Consider the following 20,902-nt stretch of genomic DNA (forward strand, 5'->3'; position numbering starts at 1 on the left):
AGTATTATATATTTCATAAATGAGACTTTTTTTTTCCCTTAGATCAGCAATATTTAAACTTAAAAATTTAAAACAAAGTCATCAAACAATTTCTTCATCAGTAATTGTGCATCTTGATCTTAAATCTCTGTAAATTTGTAGAAACATTTCAGCTTTCTCTATTCCTAAACGATTTCTAATTTTACTCCAAATCATGCCAAAGGATGAGAAAAATCTTTCAATGGATCCAGAACTAGCTGGGCAAGTGTGCAAGTGCCGTAAAAACCTTGCAAAATTTGCAGGTAATTTTGAAGACTTTGACTCCTTCATTTCTATAATTTTCCACCAATTTGTTGCTGATGTTGTGCTTTTTACACAATCATTAAATAAATATGTCGGAAAACAATTAGCATCTTTTAGTTTAAATGCATAGTAGCCAGGCATAAATTGAGGATAGATTTCATTCAACCATTCCTCAGCTTCTTCTTCTTGACTTCTATTCAATGTTCTTCCTAAGTAAATATTGAATATATCATCATATAAGTATAATATAACATTATATAACTAAGGGTATAAGTTTAGTAAACCTAAATGGGAATTTTATTTTCTGGGAACTCTATTATTTGTTTAAATTTGATCACATTCAATTTTTTAATTTTTTTACAATTTTATAGATTACCTTCATATTTTGGATCTGTTAAATTAGCCAGAAAATGGCTTGGAATGATTGCTTTCTTAAACCTCTTTAAAAAATCATCTTTGTACAGAGCCAATTTTTTATCATGTATGAGGCTTTGCCAAATACCAACTGCTTTAGATAATGTTGTATCATCTGCCTGCAACTACAGCAAACACAATAATCTAGTTTATAATTATGTAAATAAAGTTAATGGTGCCAGAAATATGTAGTTTTAATATATTTACTATATTCAAGTTTAATAAATACAGCAAATAACTAAATTATAAACCTTATCTAATGCAGCACCAATAATTTTTAGTTGTGCTAGTAAATTAATTGCTTCTCTCTGTATTGACAGATTGTCTATTAATCTTCCGATTGAAGGATCAATGGACTCCATATGCTCACCTCTAATGGCAACATACAGGGAGTGATTAGATATGTATGTCTTTATTGAATCTAATAGGGAGTTCCAGCGAGTGTCATTGGGTAGCTGTGGCATTAGTCCACCTTTTTCAATTAACCACCCCTATAGAACAATTGTTTAACAAAATTCAACAAAGAAATGTTAAAAGATAATCTTTGTGTACATTAGTTAGGATCTCTTTTGCCATATTTATTACTTAGGCCTATATGATTAATGCTGTTTTATTTCATAACATTGCATCACAAAATATGATCAGTAAGTCAATAACAATCTAAAATATGGTACATGCATGTGGTTAGGGATGATTAGGAAAATATTTATGAATTTCTACAATATTCTTTATTATGGACTTCGAAGAGACATCCTTTTCAACTAAATTTAGAAAATGAGCTGAGCAACCATATGTTATCAGCTTAGAGATATCAACTTGCAAAAGCTCTCTCATTTTAGAGATTTTGTTTTCATTGTCAGTGCATACTGCAAATACCTAAAAATAAAAGTATAAATATATTTATTTTCATTAGTTTTCTCCTCATTAATTAACTTTACTTAATTCAAACTTTGAATAGACTTATGCCAGATTATCATGAAAATATTCTATTTAATATGCATTTTTCAAATTTTTATTGTAAATAAGTGGTTGTAATTATATATATATATATATATATATATATATATATATATATATATATATATATATATATATATATATATATATACACACACACACACACACACACTTTAAATACAAAAATTAGCTCACACTTACATCTTTATTGAAGGTTTCTTTTGCAACATTGATTGCATCCTTAGCAGCCAGAGTGCAATAATCTGCTGTTTTTGAATGGCTTCCAGCATCAACTGCAGAAATGAGATAGAGTTTACTTCCATTATGAATGCTATGAGCAATTATAGGATCATTACTGACTGTACTCCAACCATCTTGAATTAGGGTAATAGCATAATCATCAGCAAGATCACTTTTCATTGAACTGATTACTTCATTATTTACCTTTACTAAGAGTTCTGAAGATATCTGCTTTCTATTTGGTGGTTCATATCCAGGTCTTAGTTTTTTAATCAGTTTGATAAAGTCAAGATTTTCTACCACGTTGATTGGTATATTTGCTGAAAAGAAAAACCTTGCGACTTACAAATCCCGTTCATCCTTCTGATTACTTGTTGTTGTTTTAGAAATGGATGTTTGTCGTTGCACCTTCAATGGATTTGGTTGAAAAATTGAAGAATAAGAATCATCACTAATAACACTGAAACAAACTTGTTCTTCATCTTCTGACTGGTTAGACATATTTGATGCTGCAAATGTAGATGGCCTTGACTCTAAGACTGATATATTGCTAAATACTTCTGTAGTATCATTTGCACTTCCTTTTTTTATTCTTCTGCATTTGTCTAAATGGCTCTTAACTCTCTCTATTTTTTTAGTTATGCTCTCTTTGCTATAATTACATATTACTCTATTTGGTTGATCACCTAATATGGTCACTTCATTCCACTCATTAGCCTTATTTGTTCCTCCTGAATGATATTTTGGAATGTTGAAGGATATGTAATCTACTTATACTTTATATTTAATTAGAATTCTAAAATAATATCTATATTCAATATTATCTTAATGTATTAGAAAAAAATGTTATCTTATTACTAACTTAGCTATTGTATAAGTCAACATACCTGTAAAAATGAAAATAGCTTTTAGATAACAATAAGTTAATCCAACTTTGTCACTAAAGATTTGTATCAAACTAGAGATTTGGTTTTAGCAAAAACCCAAAAAACCAAAAACCCAACAAAAACCCAGTTGGGTAGGGTTTTTGCCAACCCTGAGACTAACTGCCCGGTTCGTTCATACTCAGAAAAGATTGATGCATCTTTAGGGTGATCTTTCAACATACCGTTTTTTGAATAGGGTGTGTAAGATTTTTTAATAGGGTGTTATGGTCAGAAATCAAAGCCGCCAAATATGTCAAATTTGTGGACTGCAGGTGAAAATACAACATTTGAAATTTTTAACAGTAGCAGCAACAGTTTCCAGTGTTCGGAGTTACTTGGTACTTTATCACCAATCAACAAAAGCAGGACAATTAGTAAAGTCATTGTTTGACTAGATCTCTGTCCAAGAAGAGAACTGTTATCTTTTAATCGATTTTCAGTTATCAGACTGGGTTTTTTATCTTGTAATGTTAATCCATAAGGAAAATGTCTAAGACGATTATTTAACAAACTTAAATCAAAAACATGTTGAACGTAAATAAAATTATAAAGAACCAATTTTATAAAGAACCAAAATTATAAAGAACCAAAAATAAAATTAAAGAGAACCGATTTCTAAAGGAGCTATACCTTCTAAAATATCATGCATGATGTCCCCAGTATCATTTTTAGCGGGATGATAGTACTTAAGTTCTTTCAAAACACTTATAGCTTTTATTCCAAACCCAGCTTTATAAACTTGCTGCGTAGCTCATTTGTTAACAGTTTCTTCATATTGTGCTACAGTTCGTTGAAGCGTTGGAACTTCTGTAAAAATGTTTTGCATTGTTTTTATGTCACCTGTGCAAAGATCACAACAAAAGTCACTATTAAAAGACTCTACATTGCCTAAACAAGTATGAAGTCCAAGATTGTCCCCTGTAATTTGACTAAGAATGCATCTCAAATGTCTTGAAGTAGCTTCACCACTGACTTAAATTATCAACAATGGCTTTTAAAACTGCATTATTGCCATATTTTTTTTATGTCATTGACATATGTCAATGCAACTAAATGAACATTTGCTAAATTGGAATTGAAAACACCTGGAAAATATTTCAGAAAAAAATGAAATGTTCCTAGCTTATGTATGGACGCTTTTGATCCTATAGGATTTACTGTTTCTACATCATCATAATACAGTTGAATAATAAGTTCGTGGGTGATAAAATTAACTGAGGGCAAGGGATGGCATTTTCGCTTGGTAATTACTTCCATCTTGGTAGTCACATAAGATTCCACCTTCAGCTATATTTTCATTAAAAGTGCAGGCTGACCAGCAATCAGAGTGTCTAAAAATAGACTTAAGGGTTTTGCTGATGGGTACAAACATAAAAGTATCTTCTACTTGAACTTGCTTGCCCATCTTTGTTTCCCACCGATGTCCCAACATAATTGCCTTGTGATGAATCAAGTATTTGATTAGCAACAAAAGGCGCTTTCCAAACTTCCTTTTTAACATGAGAACGCACATGTTTTTGAAAACTATGAAAAGATGTAAATAATCTTTTGCATCCGTTTTGGCTACATATAAGTTCACTTGGCTCCTCAAGCCCATGTATACCTTTCATATGGCAAAGTATAAAATTTATTGTAGGGAAAATGCGTGCACATTTAAAGCATGTTAACTGCATTTTTATTGATTGACTTTTTTATATTAGTGAACCTGTAAACAGCAAAAATTGTTTTAGTTAAAAAATACCTTAGAACACATAGTTAAAAACACACTTTTAATCTTTAAAAAATCTCCAAGCTTCGGAAACATCAACTTTAAACCCTCGATGGTAACCAGCATCATTGCATCAGCATCAATACCATTTTCTGAAAAAATATCAATTTAAAACAATACAATTTATTTTGCTTTTTTTTTTAGACAAGATAGATATTATAACATTTAATTCAAAGTTAATATTTTAAATATATAGAAACAAAACTTAGCTTAACTCAATTATTTATAAAGGTGAATTTAATTCAAAGTAATGTAAATTTAATTTAATCAGAACTGTTAAATTTTCATTTTGTAGTGAAGGTATAACACTATTTTTTAAATTATTATTTCCAAGCTTTATAGAGAAAAATAAATATTACTAATTAAGTCTAATGTACAGAAAATTAACATACCTTCTAGAACCTGCATACTATTCACTAACTTCTTTAAAGACGATTCATTGAAAAACGCATGAAATAATTCAGTGGGTAATTGAGCCATTCTCAATTGTCAAGTAATTAAAAACTAATTCATTTTAAGAAACAGTGAATTAAATTTTATTTATCTATAATATAATTAGTACAGAAATGCTTAATGTTTAATGTTTAATGTTTAACGTCGTTTCGTCATTAGTTACTAGGCTTTGAAAGAGCGCGTTTTTAAAATGCACGCGGCCATTGGAGAAAGATCCATGAAGCGAGTTAAAACTTTCTTCCTTTTGGAATTTAATTATTAGTTTAGATATATTACATAAAGAATCATATGAAGATAAATAATACTCGTTAAGATCATCTTATAAGTGAAGTAAGTATATAAAATAGTTAAATATACGTTTTTATTAGATAAAATCGAAAGGATTTAAATTTTATTTAGATAAAGTAGAAAGGATTTAAATTTTTATTAGATAAATTAGAAAGGATTTAAATTTTTATTAGATAAAGTAGAAAGAATTTTAATTTTTTAAATCGTTTATATTTTGTTTGTTTTAGTTTTTCATTTTGCAGTTTTGTTTTTATTATCTTATTTTTTAGAAGGAAAATAGGGGTATATATGTTATTTAAAGAGATACTCAAGCTATTTCCATAAAATGGTTATTACTACATTGAAATTTCTGTGATGCTATTTACTATTTTTGTTCTTTTTTAGAAAATTTAGAAAAAGTAAATTAAAGTTTTGTGCCAACACTGACATGGCATGTCACATGTTATTGTATGTAAAGGTTAAATTTTGTTATGAGGATTACAGTTCTTATGAAGAAAAAAAAGAAGGTAAAGAGTATTGTTTGTAAATATATATTTTGTATCTTTTTAAATTTTCTCGCATCATTTTTAAAACTTTTGTTTGCACACGTTTATTGTTTGCATATATGCTTATTTGATATGTATGTGTATTTGGTAATAAGTGCTTTATAGTACTTTTATCAATGTGTTTTTATAATAATGTAAAGTGTTTTTATTGTTTGTGTATGTATTATATGTGTTATATAATTGTTTTAAAAATGTGTTTAAATATGTATGTAAGGAATATATTTAACCTTATATACATATTTAAACACATTTATTGTGTTTATAGTTGGTACATATGTTTATATTATGTTGTTTCTGTGTTTTCAAAGTGCTGTGACTTGGTAAACATCTACCTGAAAATCAATTATTGTATTTTAGAGAAGGAGCAGAACAAATGGCTTTAGATTGTGCAGCTCAACGTGATACGCACCTAACAGCATGGTTTAAGTTAAATACTGAAAATGAAAGAGCACATTGCTATTCTTATGTAGACATTCCTTATCACTTTATATTTGATGATAAACATTGTAAATGGAAGGTTAGACAAAGGGGTGGTAATAAAGTGATAGTAAGAATGTATAAAGTTAATTCAACTGGAGAATTGTTTTTTCTTAAACTCTTACTTTTGCAAGCAAAAGGAGCAACATCTTGGGAGGATGTGCGTACTGTTAATGGTATTGTCCTTGAAACGTTTCGTGAAGCATGTGTTTTCAAAGAATTGTTGTAAGATGACACTGAATGGCAGAATACTCTTTCTGAGGCGGTTTTAACACGTACGCCAAAGCAAATTAGACAGTTGTTTTCAATTATTTTGACCTTTTGTGAATCTGACAATCCTCTACATCTCTGGAATACATGCAAAGCTTTTATGATGGAAGATTTCATTCACCGCTCAATCCCACTTCTAATAGCTGAACAAGCTACTCTTCATCAAATTGAAAAGATTATTGATCAAAGTGGTAAAATGCAGACTGATTACAATCTGCCTGTTATTGATGAGTTTATTGGCTTAAATCTAGAAAATTTTGATGAAAATATTCAACAACTGAAATAGTAGAATTGTGTATAAACACAAACAGCTGAAATAGAAGAATTGTGTGTAAAATGTTCTTTGCATTGGCAATGGGTGCAGAAGTTTGCATTAACTGATAATATGAGAGTACAAGGTGGGGAAGGTGAATTTTCCCAATGGCTACTAAAACTTGGGAATGGAACAATACCTGTCAAAGAGGAGGATCCTTTTAAAGGATGCATTAAAATACCAAATCAGTGCATTATTAGAGAAAATGAATCAGTTGTTGAAAAGATTTTTGGAGATGCTGATCAAAATGATTATTCTAAACGCGTGATTTTAACACCAACTAATGTTGATTCATTATCAATGAAGAAGTGCTTGAATGTCAGCCGGGTGAGGTCAAAATTTATTTAAGTGCTGATCAAATTGATACTGATGACCTTAATGAAAGAAATAAGGAAATAATGTTGAGTTTTTGAACAGCTTAACTCCTTCAGGTATGCTACCTCATTGTTAAAAATTGAAAATTGGTTGTGTAATTATGCTACTTAGAAATTTAGATCTCAAAGCTGGGTTATGTAATGGTACTCGAATGAAAGTTTGTGCTCTTTAAAATAATTATATTGATGCAGAGGTTTTGACAGGTGTTTCTGGTGGTTAATGGGTTTTTTGTAGTAATTTGAAGTAATTGAATAACTAATATTGAATATAAAAACAAATATACTTTTATGTAGTTATATGTTTAGTAAAAAGATAAATATATAGTTAACTTTAAATTGGTTTTCTACTTTTGCCTTTGATATTTTAATTTGGTTTGTTATTTTCGCTGGATTTTAGGATCAAGGGTGTAAATATTCTATTGTTATATGTTATTGTTGTGATGTTTTGTGTTGATAGACTGCTTGGCTTACCTTCACGTTGGTGTCTATTGTTAAAAATGAATAGCAGGTTGTTTCATTATTGGAACTTGCTGCTTTTATTTATTTACTAAAAGCCGAGACAACATTATGCTAAAAATCCAATTTATATCTTAATTTGATTTTTTTTTTAAAGTATTGTTAATCCTTTTGTACTTCAAAATAGATTATATAGTTACATTTTCGATAAATGTTTATATTAACTGCCATGTCAAAATAGGTTTCTATAAAATAGGTAAATCGATTTTCAGTTTTTATGTGGTTTTTTTTTTTTCTTTAAGATTTACGATTGACGCATTTATACGATTTATGAAAAGAAAACCTGATTACCTTTTATTGTAAATTTTTGTCAGTTAAAATGATATAAATAGATGCAATTAGTTCAATTTTTTTTTAATTTTCTCTATTTTATGCCTAATAATATTTGTTGTACGTAACTTAGGGGATCTTTTTAAACGGGGGGTGAATATTGTAGTTTTGCGCATTTGTCAAATATCGAGTTACTTAAATCTTATGAGGTGTTTAACTAATTAATTAGCTTAACTTTGAGGAAAGAAAAATTCTTATATTTGTTAAATTCTTAAATCATTGTTTCACATTTTATTATTCTGGTAAAAGGTCTTCATCAAAAACTTGATTACTCTTAATAAAAATAGCTCTATTCTCCTGACCACCATTAAGGCAAAAACGGGGAAGGGAGGTCCTTTATTAGTGTCAAAATATTTAAGAGAATTAAATTTCGAGTAACAAAAGAAATTTTTAGTAAATGGTAGCAAATTACCGTTTCTTAAAAACTGTTGAAACAAAGAGGCCATATATAAAAATGGTCAGATTAGTGCCATAAATAGTAATGGTCAAATGTTCAGTTATTTTGAATAAATTTATTTAGTTGTGTGCATTTAACGTTTTAAAGACAATTTCCTTTTTTAAAGAAACATGTATCAAGGGGATACCAAAAAATTAATAAGTCATGTATAATTAACGTTCGCTTTTTATTACTCTCATTAATTAAAGTTCATGTTATAAAAAATATAACAAAAATTTAGCTTTTTTCGTCAATTTAAAGCCTGATGAAGTGTTACTATTTTCTGTCAGTAACTAAAAACGTATTGTTTTGAACTTAGTAAAGTCGAGGAAAATGGTTCTGCCTTACACTGATATGACATGTCAGTTTAAAATTTCTCAAATAATGTTAAATAATTGGTAAATTATTTTACCTCCGCATACTTTTTATTTTAATTTTAAAAATGGTTTATTTTTTTAAATTTGAAGGCGTTTTTCTAAAAGGGTATTAGTAATGGTTTCGCAACTTTAAATTGTGGAAAACAGCCACCATAAACTATTAGACCGACCATAACCCGTATTACGGGTTGCTTTTTGCTAGTAATAAATAATAACTTATAAATTTTATGAAGTTATTGTAATATCATTATATACAATATATGAAATATTTTAAGACAATATTAATATTATAGTAACTTCATATCCGTAATAAATATAATGTTTTAAAACCTTTCATTTTACAATACTAAGAACAAAAGTAGAGTAAACATACCAGGTTAGGAATTTTCACTGACATTTGAAATAAGGTTAGAGATTTTAAGAAAAATCCAGACCCAGAAATGTTTTGCGCATGCGTATATCGCGTGTTTCGAACCATGCGTATTTCGCATGTTTCGAACTTGCAATATATCCGATTCAAAATTATATATATATATATATATATATATATATATATATATATATATATATATATATATATATATATATATATATATATATATATATATATATATATATATATATACAGGAGCGGATCCAGGGTGTAGCAAGTGAAGCAATTACTACAGTCAACTCGGACTACATTTATTTTTATTTTCTACACACATATATAAAAAAATATATAAATATATTTTTATGTAAAATAACAGAAAAATTTTAGATCAAATTTTGGCCGCTGTCGTAGCGTAACTAATTTTACTAAATCGAAAAATAAAATTTTCGCTAAAAAAACCCCGAGTTTTTATAGGGTCTTGTCTCTCATGTTCATAAGTTTTTGTAAGAATGTCAAACATTTCGCAGCGCAGTAACTTAATTTTGACTGGGAGTGAAATAAAATGGCAAATTATGTGTTGCAACTATAGCAAAATCATGTTTGTCATGTTTTCAAACAACTCTAAGCTTACCCCCGTGCTTTTATAATATTGAATACATATTTAGTATCACCTTTTTATTAACAAGGAGGTCTTATATAACAACTAAAAGTCATTATCGGAGAACCTGTAGCAAGTGTAGCGAAAAATTGTACTTGGATGAATTAATATTACTTTATATATGGTTTATAAACTTTTTTAATGAAAGAGATGGAGCTATATCAAGCGTTAAAAGCAAACAATCATTCTTTAATACATCAGATTAAATTATGTAACACCGCCGAATTAAACAATTTCTTGTTTGCTTTGGCAAAAAAACTTTTGCTACAGTCAATATTTTGATCCGCCACTGATATATATATATATATATATATATATATATATATATATATATATATATATATATATATACAGTATGCGACAAAAGTGTTTACATGTTTTTGAAAAATATTCTTTTTTAAAATAAATGATTGAAATACATGTTTATATATCAATATATATATACCAAAACAAAGGTAATTCATTGTAGTTTCATGTTTTGAGCCTGAATTTAAATGAATGAGAAGTGTTTATAGCAAATTATTTATTGAAATAAAATGTCAGATGTAAACACTTTTGTCGCGATTTATGCTATTATTAATTTTAATGCGAAATTAATACTTTGTGTAGCCTCCACGACTTCTAATGACTGCTGCAATTCTCGCAGGCATGCTACCAATCAATTTCTTGCATTCTTCAACAGTTATCGAACTCCAAACATACTCAACTCGTTCCCATAATTCTTGTCGACTGGCTGCTCTTGTTTCATAATTATAAACTCGATTCTTCACAATAGACCAAAGATTCTCGATCGGGTTAATATTGGGACTTTGCGCAGGCCACTCTAGAATCTTAAATTTCTTCGAATTTAGGAATTCTAATGTAATTTTTGCCTTGTGCTTTGAATCATTGTCTTGCATAAAAAGTGTCGAACGAATTTGCTTTCGCCATCCTCGTAAATTAGGCAAATAGCCATTGTTTAAAATCAATATAATGTTTCGCGTCCATTATTCCATCAATTTTTACGATTTTACCAACACCAGACGAAGAGAAACATCCCCAAAACAACAACTTTCCGCCGCCATATTTTACTGTTGGAATAAAGTCACGATCAGAAATTCCTTCTCCAGCTTTTTTCCATACATATCGAATGCCATCAGAGCCAATCAAGTTAATCTTGCTTTCGTCTGTCCAAATCACCTTACTCCACTCAGCAAAAGTCCAGTTTTCATACTTCTTTGCAAATTCCAATCGTTGTTTACGATGTTTCGGTGTTAGTAGTGGTTTCTTGATCTTCTTTTTTGCCTTGAATCCAATTCTCTTGAGTTCTCTCTGCACTGTTCGAGTACTTACCACTGTACCTTGAGCATTATTTAATTGTTTCTTTACATCGTGTGCTGATTTTGCTTTATTTGTCATGATTAATCTAGAAATTGTTCTCTGATCTCGAGTAGTGAAAATTTTCTTGCGTCCATTTTTGTTACATTTCTCCTCTATATCGTTTCGCTTCTTAATTTTATAGACTAAACAATAAGATATATTAAGTTCTCGTCCTGTCTCACGAAGAGACTATCCTGATTTAAGCTTCTGAACAGCTAAATTTTCAATTTCTTTCGACACTTTCTTCATTCTTTCAATTATAATTTTTCTGTTGTTTACATTACGAATTTTAAGTTTAAATAAACCGTTTATTACTAATTGAGATATGTTTTATTTAAACAAATTAAAAATATAGCCACAAAGTATTAATTTCGCATTAAAATTAATAATAGCATAAATCGCGACAAAACTGTTTACATCTGACATTTTGTTTCAATAAATAATTTGCTGTAAACACTTCTCATTCATTTAAATTCAGGCTCAAAACATGAAACTACAATGAATTACCTTTATTTTGGTATATATATATTGATATATAAACATGTATTTCAATCATTTATTTTAAAAAAGAATATTTTTCAAAAACATGTAAACACTTTTGTCGCATACTGTATATATATATATATATATATATATATATATATATATATATATATATATATATATATATATATATATATATATATATATATATATATATATATATATACATATATATGTATATATAAATGGTGGTTACAGTCCTGAATGTCCTAGAAAATTAAATTTTTTTCAAAAATGTCCTGAAATGTCCTGGAATTTTTTTCTTTAATCAAGTTAGAAAATTTCTAATAATATTGAAGTGATATAAAACTTTTCATGCAAAAAAAACGAAAATTATATAAGTGGTTTGATTTTAATTTTAAATAAGAGAGAATTATCTATGATTTATTATTTGATCGAAAGGTTTTCTTTATTTTTAATATATGGATTAAATTACTTTGAATTTTTGTTTTATTTTGTTCTATTTTTATTTAATGTTTTAAAAAGCATATTAGTTAACATTCTTAGTATGTTTTTATTGAATGATGTATTAGAAAAATCTGATACAATAAAGAAAATAATGAAGCTAAATCTAAATAAATCTAGATAAAACTTTTCCTTTAATGGGGTCCTGTAAACCAACATCAATATTTAACTGAACTGACATCATCTGTTGGAAAAAATTAATAATATTGTCATTCAGTATTAGTCCTTTTTCTATTAGTCCTTTTTCATTCAGTTCGGAATATCCAATAAGAGCGGGTTTAAATTCTTTAGTAGAATGAGCAGTGGTTTGCAGTTGCACATAATCATTAACAGTGGTAACTTCATGCAGCTCCTGACTATCAGCATGTTACTTGTTGAATTTTTAATGAATCAGCAGGAACTACAAACATTACACAACTGTCGTCTATCACTTGATTTGTAACAATCTCTGATTCACAAAAATCATTTTTTACTTCTGATATAACACTTATATTTGAAGCTGCTTTCATAATATCATATTTTAGACCTACTCTTTTAGTCATTTTCCTCTTACGCCGAACTGGAATATTGACAAGATTAGGAGATTTTGAAGCAGACTTTTTCCAAGTTTCTGGTTTTGGATCAGGACGCAGGATAATGCCTTGTTCTTTTGTAATAGATTCAGCATATACAATCTTAAGCTTATGTAGACCATCAAATAAATTATCTGTTGCTGATTGAGATTGACCTAAATGCGTCAAATTGATTATTTCAGTCAAGAGTTCACGACATGCAGCAGGTGAGTGATCACTTGATTGTATTTTATCATGTTCTGCATTCTGAGTGGGAATACTATTTACATTCATACAATCACTACGTGCAGTTGTCTAACTATGTTCAGATGGTGCAGACGCAAAGCTGCCAGGCAACAACATCGCATCGACAGGAGTATTTTTTAAATCTTTGAGTTCAGCTGACTCTTGAACCTAAGATGAAGTTGAATATTTATTTTCATCCAACAATGGATCTAATATGAAATATGGAGAATTGCTGTAAGAGGGATCAAAGTCAGACCACGAGAGATTTTCTTTACAGAAAACTGCACAAAAATGTTTGCATGGATATATACTATCAAACCAAGAAGGACAAGAACAGGTTGGCAAGTGTTTAGCATCACCAAGATAACACTGATAAACTTCTCTACTTGTTGACTGAAATGATGCAACATTGTACAATCTGTTGGTGACAGCACTAATTCCATCCAATGATATACCTTGTAGTTTATCAATCATTTTCATGCAGTGTTTTACTAAAGACCGTGGACGATTTATTAAATACATCGGAATGTTATTACTATATTTTCTATAAGATGACTGTGCTCTTCTATTTTCATCCACATAGCAAAAATTATGAAAAATTTCTACTTAACATTAAGTAAGTAATGGGATAACTTATGCTGAATAGAAAAAAAAAATCTTTTCTTTTTAATAACTATCAGCATAAATTTTTATTTATTTCAGTATCAAGGATATGAAATCCCTTTTTTTGGCAAATTACATTTACAATGACGTTTAATTATTTTCTACTTGTTTTACTTGCCTCACTGTTATATCATTACTAATTCTTAAGTAGTAGTGGTATAAGTAGAAATAACTAACTTGTCATAATTGTGAGGTAGGAACTCTTCAATGCAAATACTTAGCATAGCTGTGAGAGATGAATTTTTTCTTCTTTCCAAGAAACTGTATTTCAATGATTGATTTTGCCTTTCAGTGCCATTGTTTGTATTGACATTTCGCAAAAGGCGATGTTGCCTGAATGCAAACACCCATCTCTGAAAAAAATGTAAATTAAATGCAATTCAGGGTTCCCACAGAAAAATTAAATGAAAGTTCCAAGAATTTCCAGGAACATTTTCTTAAATGGTCCTAGCATTTCCCAACATATCTGCTAATAAAATTGCAGAACTTTTCCAGGATTTTAACTATAAATATCAAGCAGTTTCTTAGATAAAGACTATTGGAAATCTCCAAAAAACCATTAAATTAGAGTACAAAGGCTCGATTGAACATTTCTTTTTTTACATTTTAATTACATTTAAACTAACCTTTTGGTTGCATAACCAAGTATTATTTAAATAATCCCTTAGCTTTGGGTGACTTTTCCACTCTTCTGTCTCTTTGAAAGCATTCACAGCATCTTTGCAAATCTCTTCTGTTTTTGCATTTGCAATTTGGTGAAGTTGTAACTTAACTGCATCTTTCACAGTGCAACAGCCATTATTGGTTTTAGAGAGCCATCTTTCCCAAGCTTGTTCTCGATGAAAATCACAAATGAGGACACTACATCCTAAATGAGATGGGTCTTGAATATAACATTATGCTGCTTAAAATTTAAGAAATTTTGGAAAAATAAAGTCTTACCTGGAAACACATATTCTATTGAGTTTATTTCTTCGTTCGAATAATCAGTTAAAACAAATTTAGGCTGAAATGAAGGATTCCACTGTTTAACGCACGTCAATGCCTCAGTGATAGCTTCAGTTGTTTCGTTTTCACACACAAAAATGGCTACAACTTGGTAATCCGTGTTTGTTTTAACAACTAAAAAAAATAGAGGAAGAGCATACCTTGTAGTGCGATATGTGGCGTCAAGAAAAAGTAACTCAGTTCCATATCGTAAAAGCAGTCTCTTTTGCCACATTTCTTGGTATACAAATAAAAATGAATCCTTAAGCTGTGGATCATTGTCTTTATGAACGCTGACGCCTTTTGGTCGAAAGTTTATCATAGGTTCTTGGCCATTGATTCTCCATTCATTAATTTTATCAAGCAAACATTCTTGATCTATTAAAGATCTACGAAGTTTTCTCCTTGCATTCATCATATGATTCCGATTAGTTTTATCCCGCGGAAAGTAACGTTTGTTTTCTTTATGAGGAATGTCACTTGAACCAAACTCAGCTTCAACAAAAATATTTAGATGTCTTCTCATTTCTGGAAGAGTGTTGACACCCTTTTTTACTAACTCTCCAATTTTAATAATGAGAGTATCAGAAAAGGGTTGATTAAGACCAGCTGTCTAAAAGTATTGCAAATATATTTTGAAGTTATAAACAAATTGAAAAGAAATGTAATAAAGAAGAAAACAAAATGTAATAAATTTTTTTTTTAAATTGATTATTAAATTAAACTAAAAATAAATTACAAAATAAAAATACAAATGAATTACAAAAAACATTAATGATACTTACCTCTCCTATCAAATGGTTTTTATGAGCAGAAATATCTGGCAACAATAAAATGTACTTTCTACACATAATTAAATTCCCTTGGGTAGAAATAGCTATATGAAGTTTTTTTGACATTTCATTTCTTAACCATGTTGTATCTCTTGTGAGCTATGAGAATAAAAAAAAAATTATTGAACAAGATATTTACATAAAATTTACTAAGTATTTATACAAAATTATTATTATTTTGGCATTTTGGTACTAAATCATTTAAAATATTTAAATATAAATAGTTATTAAGTGTTGTTCCATAAATGTACATGTTCATATACATGTACATGTTACATTACTGACATATACATGTTCAACATTAAATGTGGTTAATGTTTTTGAACAAAATGTCAAAACATGGATCAAAACATGGGTGAGATAAAGCAATAAGATACCTTAAACTCTGGAAATTCTACTATTTCTTTTATATGAATCATGGCTGGACAATTAAATCTTTTGGTATCCTGGAGAATAACTTTGTTATTTTTGTAATAATGATCTACAGCCTATATATTAGAAATTTAAATATTATTGTAAATCAAAAATTTTTAATTTTAAAAAATACAGTAAGATTTTTTTGCTTATTGTTACAAGTGAAGTTTATTTTTAAAAACAAATTTTATATAGGACCTGTATATAAAATTTGTTTTTATATAGGATAGGAATGTATATATAAAAAGTTATAAAAAGAAGCGTACTTGAATTAAATTAGACATGCACGCAATTTAAAAATGTTTCAAAGTGTTACATGACATAAAGTATATTATCGACAAACTATAGGTCAACATACTGCTGCATCGTTTTTCTTTTTTCTGTACTTTTCTTTTGCTTTAATGTTCCTGTCCATTCCTTGTGACAGTCAAGACAACTATGCGCTGAAAAAATGAATGGAACCCCAGTGTAGGGGAAATCTTTGTCCTCAAAAAACACTCTGTGATTTTTCTTCAACAGTTCTATATTGAATAATTTGAACAGCATACAAGGTTATTCTTAAACATAAACAAATTAAAATACACTAAAAATTGGATGTATTATGCCAAAAATTATTTGCATAAAAATATTTGCAGCAGTTAAAATATCATCTACATTTATTATAACTCTATATTAGATAAAGTTATTGATAAATTGTAAGAAAAATAACTTATTCAAATAACTTTGTATGCCAACTTTTAAAGTTTTGTTCCATGCTTCCAGTGCGAGATACAACATAATGCACTGTGTGCAACAACTAATCCTCTTTAATTTTAGCACAAACATCTGGATATGTTGGTAAAATATGTCTTTTAACAGCTAGAGTCAAACTGGGTGTCCCTACAAAAATTTTGTAATAAAATATTTTGTTAAAAAGTTATAAAAAAAAATTCTTTACAGTGTTTACAGCATCACACTGTTTCCAACTTTTCCTGGTCACCCTTTAGGTGAATAAAATATATTGTAGCAACATTATTGAATACCAACTTAATTTTACTGAATATATTAAAAATACCTCAAATAAAATTGCAAAGAAAACTGGATATCTTGGTAAGCAAATATTTAATTTAATGGACCAAGAAGATAACTATCAAACTATTGCTCCCAACTATAAATACTGTACTTTTATTTTTCTTGATATTAAACTTAAACATTTTAGAAAAACTGCAAAACGAAGCAATGAGAATTATCTTAAAATTTGACTGGTCAACTCACAAAATAGAAATGCTGAAATTAATCACTGTGCAAATAAAATAGTAGTTAAATCGCTGTTTCATTCATAATGCTACATCAACTGAAAACGAAATATTTAAGTCTCTCTATTTAAGAAATTGGGAGTTACATCCATATAACACTAGACAAGCTAGTTGTTTTATTAGAAGTAGCCAATCTATTAGACCAGGTCAGAAGCCATTAATGATTACTTTATGCTACTTTAGTAACTTAATGCTACTTTAGTAACTTTACAAAATAAATAAAATAAAGTTACTAAAGTAGCATTAAGTTGCTAAATAAATAAAAAGATTTTATTCTAAAGATTAGTAATGTAGATAATAGAAAATATAATTAGAAAAATAAATCTTACCCAATCAGTGTTGTAAATCATGGGAACAATTGTTATCATCCATTTCACAATGTAAGTAAACTAATTTACAATTTTTGGATCTTCAATGCACCGCATCAAAGTGAGAATAATAAATTTTTATTGACATTTCAAATTAGCAAGTGATCTTTGTGAAGGCAAAGTACGCATGCGCAAAGAGAAAGAGAAAGAGAAAAGAAAAGAAAAAAAAAAAAAACTTTATCAAACTTCGAAAGAAGAAATTTATTTCTATGCCTGCATTTTGAAACCAATTCGTTCTTCTTATTCAAAAAGGTACCTTCATGAAAGATTATAATCAAGTGCTTCTCATGCAGGCATAGTATGCAACATTTTGTGGCCGGGTTGTACGGTTAACAATGTTTAATAATCCTCCGCTTAACAATAGGTGTAATTTTCTTCTTTTATTTTCCATATTTCTTTCGATAGTTCTGTGTCGTTCTTGTATTTTTCAATATTAAAGTACAGTAATTTTTGTAACTTTGTAACGGTTATTACCGTGGTGTGACCTAACGAAGTCCTATGCCTTAAGAAAGTCCTAATTTAAGAAATGACAAATTTCGCATATATAAGATAAACGATTGGGGAAAATAACTTAGTAATTTTAATTAGATATCTAGTTAGTTAAAGAAACTAAATTTTTTTTTTCTAGATTTTTTATTTTACATATACGAACATTGTCATTTTATAAATTAGGACTTTCTTAAAGCATAGGACTTTGTTAGGTCACACCACGGTATATAGTTTTGATTTGTATTTCATGGCTGATGATTTTCGTTAGGCATGAAACTTTAAGTACCATACATAGTTGTTGTTTCTTCATTTTATATATATATATATATATATATATATATATATATATATATATATATATATATATATATATATATATATATATATATATATATATATATTCAACTTAAATTAATTATATCAAATAAAATTTTAAATGAAAATTTATTTGTTAATTTTATAATAATTGCTTATTAACTTATATAACTATTATTGTTACAAAAAACCACCCTTACTAGTTTTTCAAATATAAAACTATCTTGCGTCCAGTTTTTTACGCAAGCCGCGCGTTAGCAAGGCCTGTTATATAGTAAACCATAGATGGATATCTTTGAAGAAATCCATTTTGAAACATTTCATTTAGCTTTTTTATCACAAATGATGGTTGCACTCCACTTTTTACCAGTATATTTGCTTTGTGGCTTACTAATCGTCCTTGAGCAATAGGTTTTACATTTTTGACCAAATTTGTTGCATTTACTTTTAATCTGTCCATGCCAGTCAAACCATGACTTTTATAAAATCTTCAACAATAGTTCGTACAACATTTATTTTAGATTTTAATTCTAACGTTGCCTCAAATTTTCCAAAAACTTTAATAATTGTACCATCAAGTTGCTTTAAGGGAAGATGACATTTTTGTAACATAGGTTTAGATATTAGCTCGCCATATCTTAATATAATTGTGGCTTGAGTTCTACTATCCACTTGCATTTCAGTTATTTATATTGACATTAGTTCTAGTATTGAGTCGTTAATTTCTATAGAATAAATACTTGCATCATCATTCTCTACTTTTTCTACTTCATATTTAATATTTGATTTGACTAGATTTTAAAGTGGTTTAGTTAACCATATTTTTTACAGTTTTTTATTAATCTAGGGCATTTTTGTGGCAAATGTTGAAGGTCACAGTATTTGCATTGAATTGGTTTATCTTGACTTTTATTCATATTGACCGAATGTTCTTTTACCAATTTTGTTTTGTCTACTAAAATAAAACATTTATTCCAGCTGCTAACTGAAATCAACAGATGATCTTAGGAGAATCACCATTTTGTAATATTTCAAGAGCTTTAACTCTCCGATTAGAAAATTGTAAATCATCAGTTAATCGCATTTGAATCAAGTTATCTTCTGCACTTTGGCCATCTGTTATTTACTTTTCGAAGTTAAAAAAACGAGATTCTTTGCGTAATCTTTGTACATATGGTGCAATGTTTTCATTGCTTTACTGTTTTAAAGCTAAAAATTAGGCTCTTTCAGCAATAATTAGTTGTTTTTTTAGGTCTTAAATGGGAAAGTATAACATTTTAAATGTCATAATACATCATCTAATTTGATTCTTCCTTATACACCATATGAGAAATTCTTTTCATTGAATCAATACCTGCTTTCGACAGAAACAAATTATTTACAGGGCGATTACCGCTGGCCTCGTCTGTTAGCTTCTTTGATCGTGCACTTGATGAAAAACATCTAATATTGGCTTCTGCATTGACTTGATCATCGAGAGTCAAGTCGGATCTTATTCGTAGCACAATTGCGTCGCTAAGCAAATTCTCAGGTTCTCTTAAACAAAATATATATTCTACTAGTCAACATCACCTTTGCATATACATTCAAAAATGTATATCGCCATGTACACTGTGTGACAAAAGTTATCGTACACTTTAAAAAAATTACTAACTCTTAATTTAGAATAAAAGAAATGCAAGGAACAAGTTAAAAACTGAATAAAAACTGTTTGATTTATAATTATTTAAACAAAAATTGAAAAAACAGAACAAGAAAAAAATTTTATTTTATTATCTTGATGAAAAAGCAAGAAAAGTAACAAAAAGAAGGTGACAAAAGTTATTGTACGCTTTCAAAATAGTACACTTTGATAAATATTATGGGAACGAAACTTATATTTTAGTATCGTGTATTTTGTGCTTTAGCTTTTACAACAGGAGCAAGACGTCTTGGCATCGATTCAACGATTTTTTTTGTAATAGACGGATCGATTGATTCCCACGTCTTTACAATTTGGACTTTTAATTGTTCAATGGTGTTTACACCTGTTCTATCTATTCATCTATCGATTTCATCCCATAAATGTTCTATTACATTTAAATCAGGGCTTTGAGGTGGATGATTTTGTATGTCCCAACCTTTTTTTCCCATAAATTCCATCACATCTTTGGCCTTATGTTTGGGATCGTTATCTTTAAGAAAAACGAAGTCATCACCAATACCAAGATTACGTGCTGATTGTTCAACATTTTCATTAATAATACGTTTATAGTAATGTTTATCCATATTTCCTTCAATAAATACTAACTTTCCAACACCTGCTGCCGACATACATCCCTAAACCATTACTGATCCATTTCCGTGTTTAAATGTTCGGACTTTAGTTCCATTTTCT

General features: G+C 28.7%; 2 protein-coding genes and 4 pseudogenes across 7 annotated transcripts in view; 1 reads left to right on the forward strand and 5 right to left on the reverse strand.

Annotated features, from left to right (window-relative positions):
* LOC145191419 (phosphatidylinositol 3,4,5-trisphosphate 5-phosphatase 2A-like) overlaps nucleotides 1–20,902 on the reverse strand; it is a 401,680-nt gene that overhangs the window by 370,291 nt on the left and 10,487 nt on the right. The window lies entirely within an intron of this gene.
* LOC145183556 (uncharacterized) lies at nucleotides 165–1,988 on the reverse strand (annotated as a pseudogene).
* Nucleotides 3,571–4,224, reverse strand: LOC149882089 (uncharacterized; annotated as a pseudogene).
* Nucleotides 5,714–7,523, forward strand: LOC149882090 (uncharacterized). Of its 2 annotated transcripts, none has more exons than XM_090067161.1 (2): nucleotides 5,714–5,850; nucleotides 6,231–7,523. In XM_090067161.1, exons 1-2 carry the CDS (start codon nucleotides 5,756–5,758, stop codon nucleotides 6,577–6,579), a joined length of 444 nt encoding a protein of 147 aa, XP_089923287.1. In that variant the 5' UTR covers nucleotides 5,714–5,755; the 3' UTR covers nucleotides 6,580–7,523. The 2 variants fall into 2 exon arrangements, with proteins under 2 accessions (XP_089923287.1, XP_089923288.1); XM_090067162.1 differs by having other exon boundaries at nucleotides 5,714–5,834.
* LOC149882091 (uncharacterized) lies at nucleotides 12,471–17,725 on the reverse strand (annotated as a pseudogene).
* LOC149882092 (uncharacterized) lies at nucleotides 19,213–20,131 on the reverse strand (annotated as a pseudogene).

This window comes from Hydra viridissima, unplaced genomic scaffold, assembly GCF_058129835.1.
Source record: "Hydra viridissima isolate aposymbiotic clone 2 unplaced genomic scaffold, HvirCarnegie_v1 scaffold_11, whole genome shotgun sequence".
NCBI lineage: Eukaryota > Metazoa > Cnidaria > Hydrozoa > Anthoathecata > Hydridae > Hydra > Hydra viridissima.

Excerpts from the sequence above, each read along its gene's own strand:
- LOC149882090 (XM_090067161.1), top strand. The coding sequence starts at position 5,756 with ATGGCATGTCACATGTTATTGTATGTAAAGGTTAAATTTTGTTATGAG. Across the intron at positions 5,851-6,230 it reads GAAGGTAAAGAGTATTGTTT|AGAAGGAGCAGAACAAATGG; the intron begins GTAAATATATAT and ends ATTGTATTTTAG.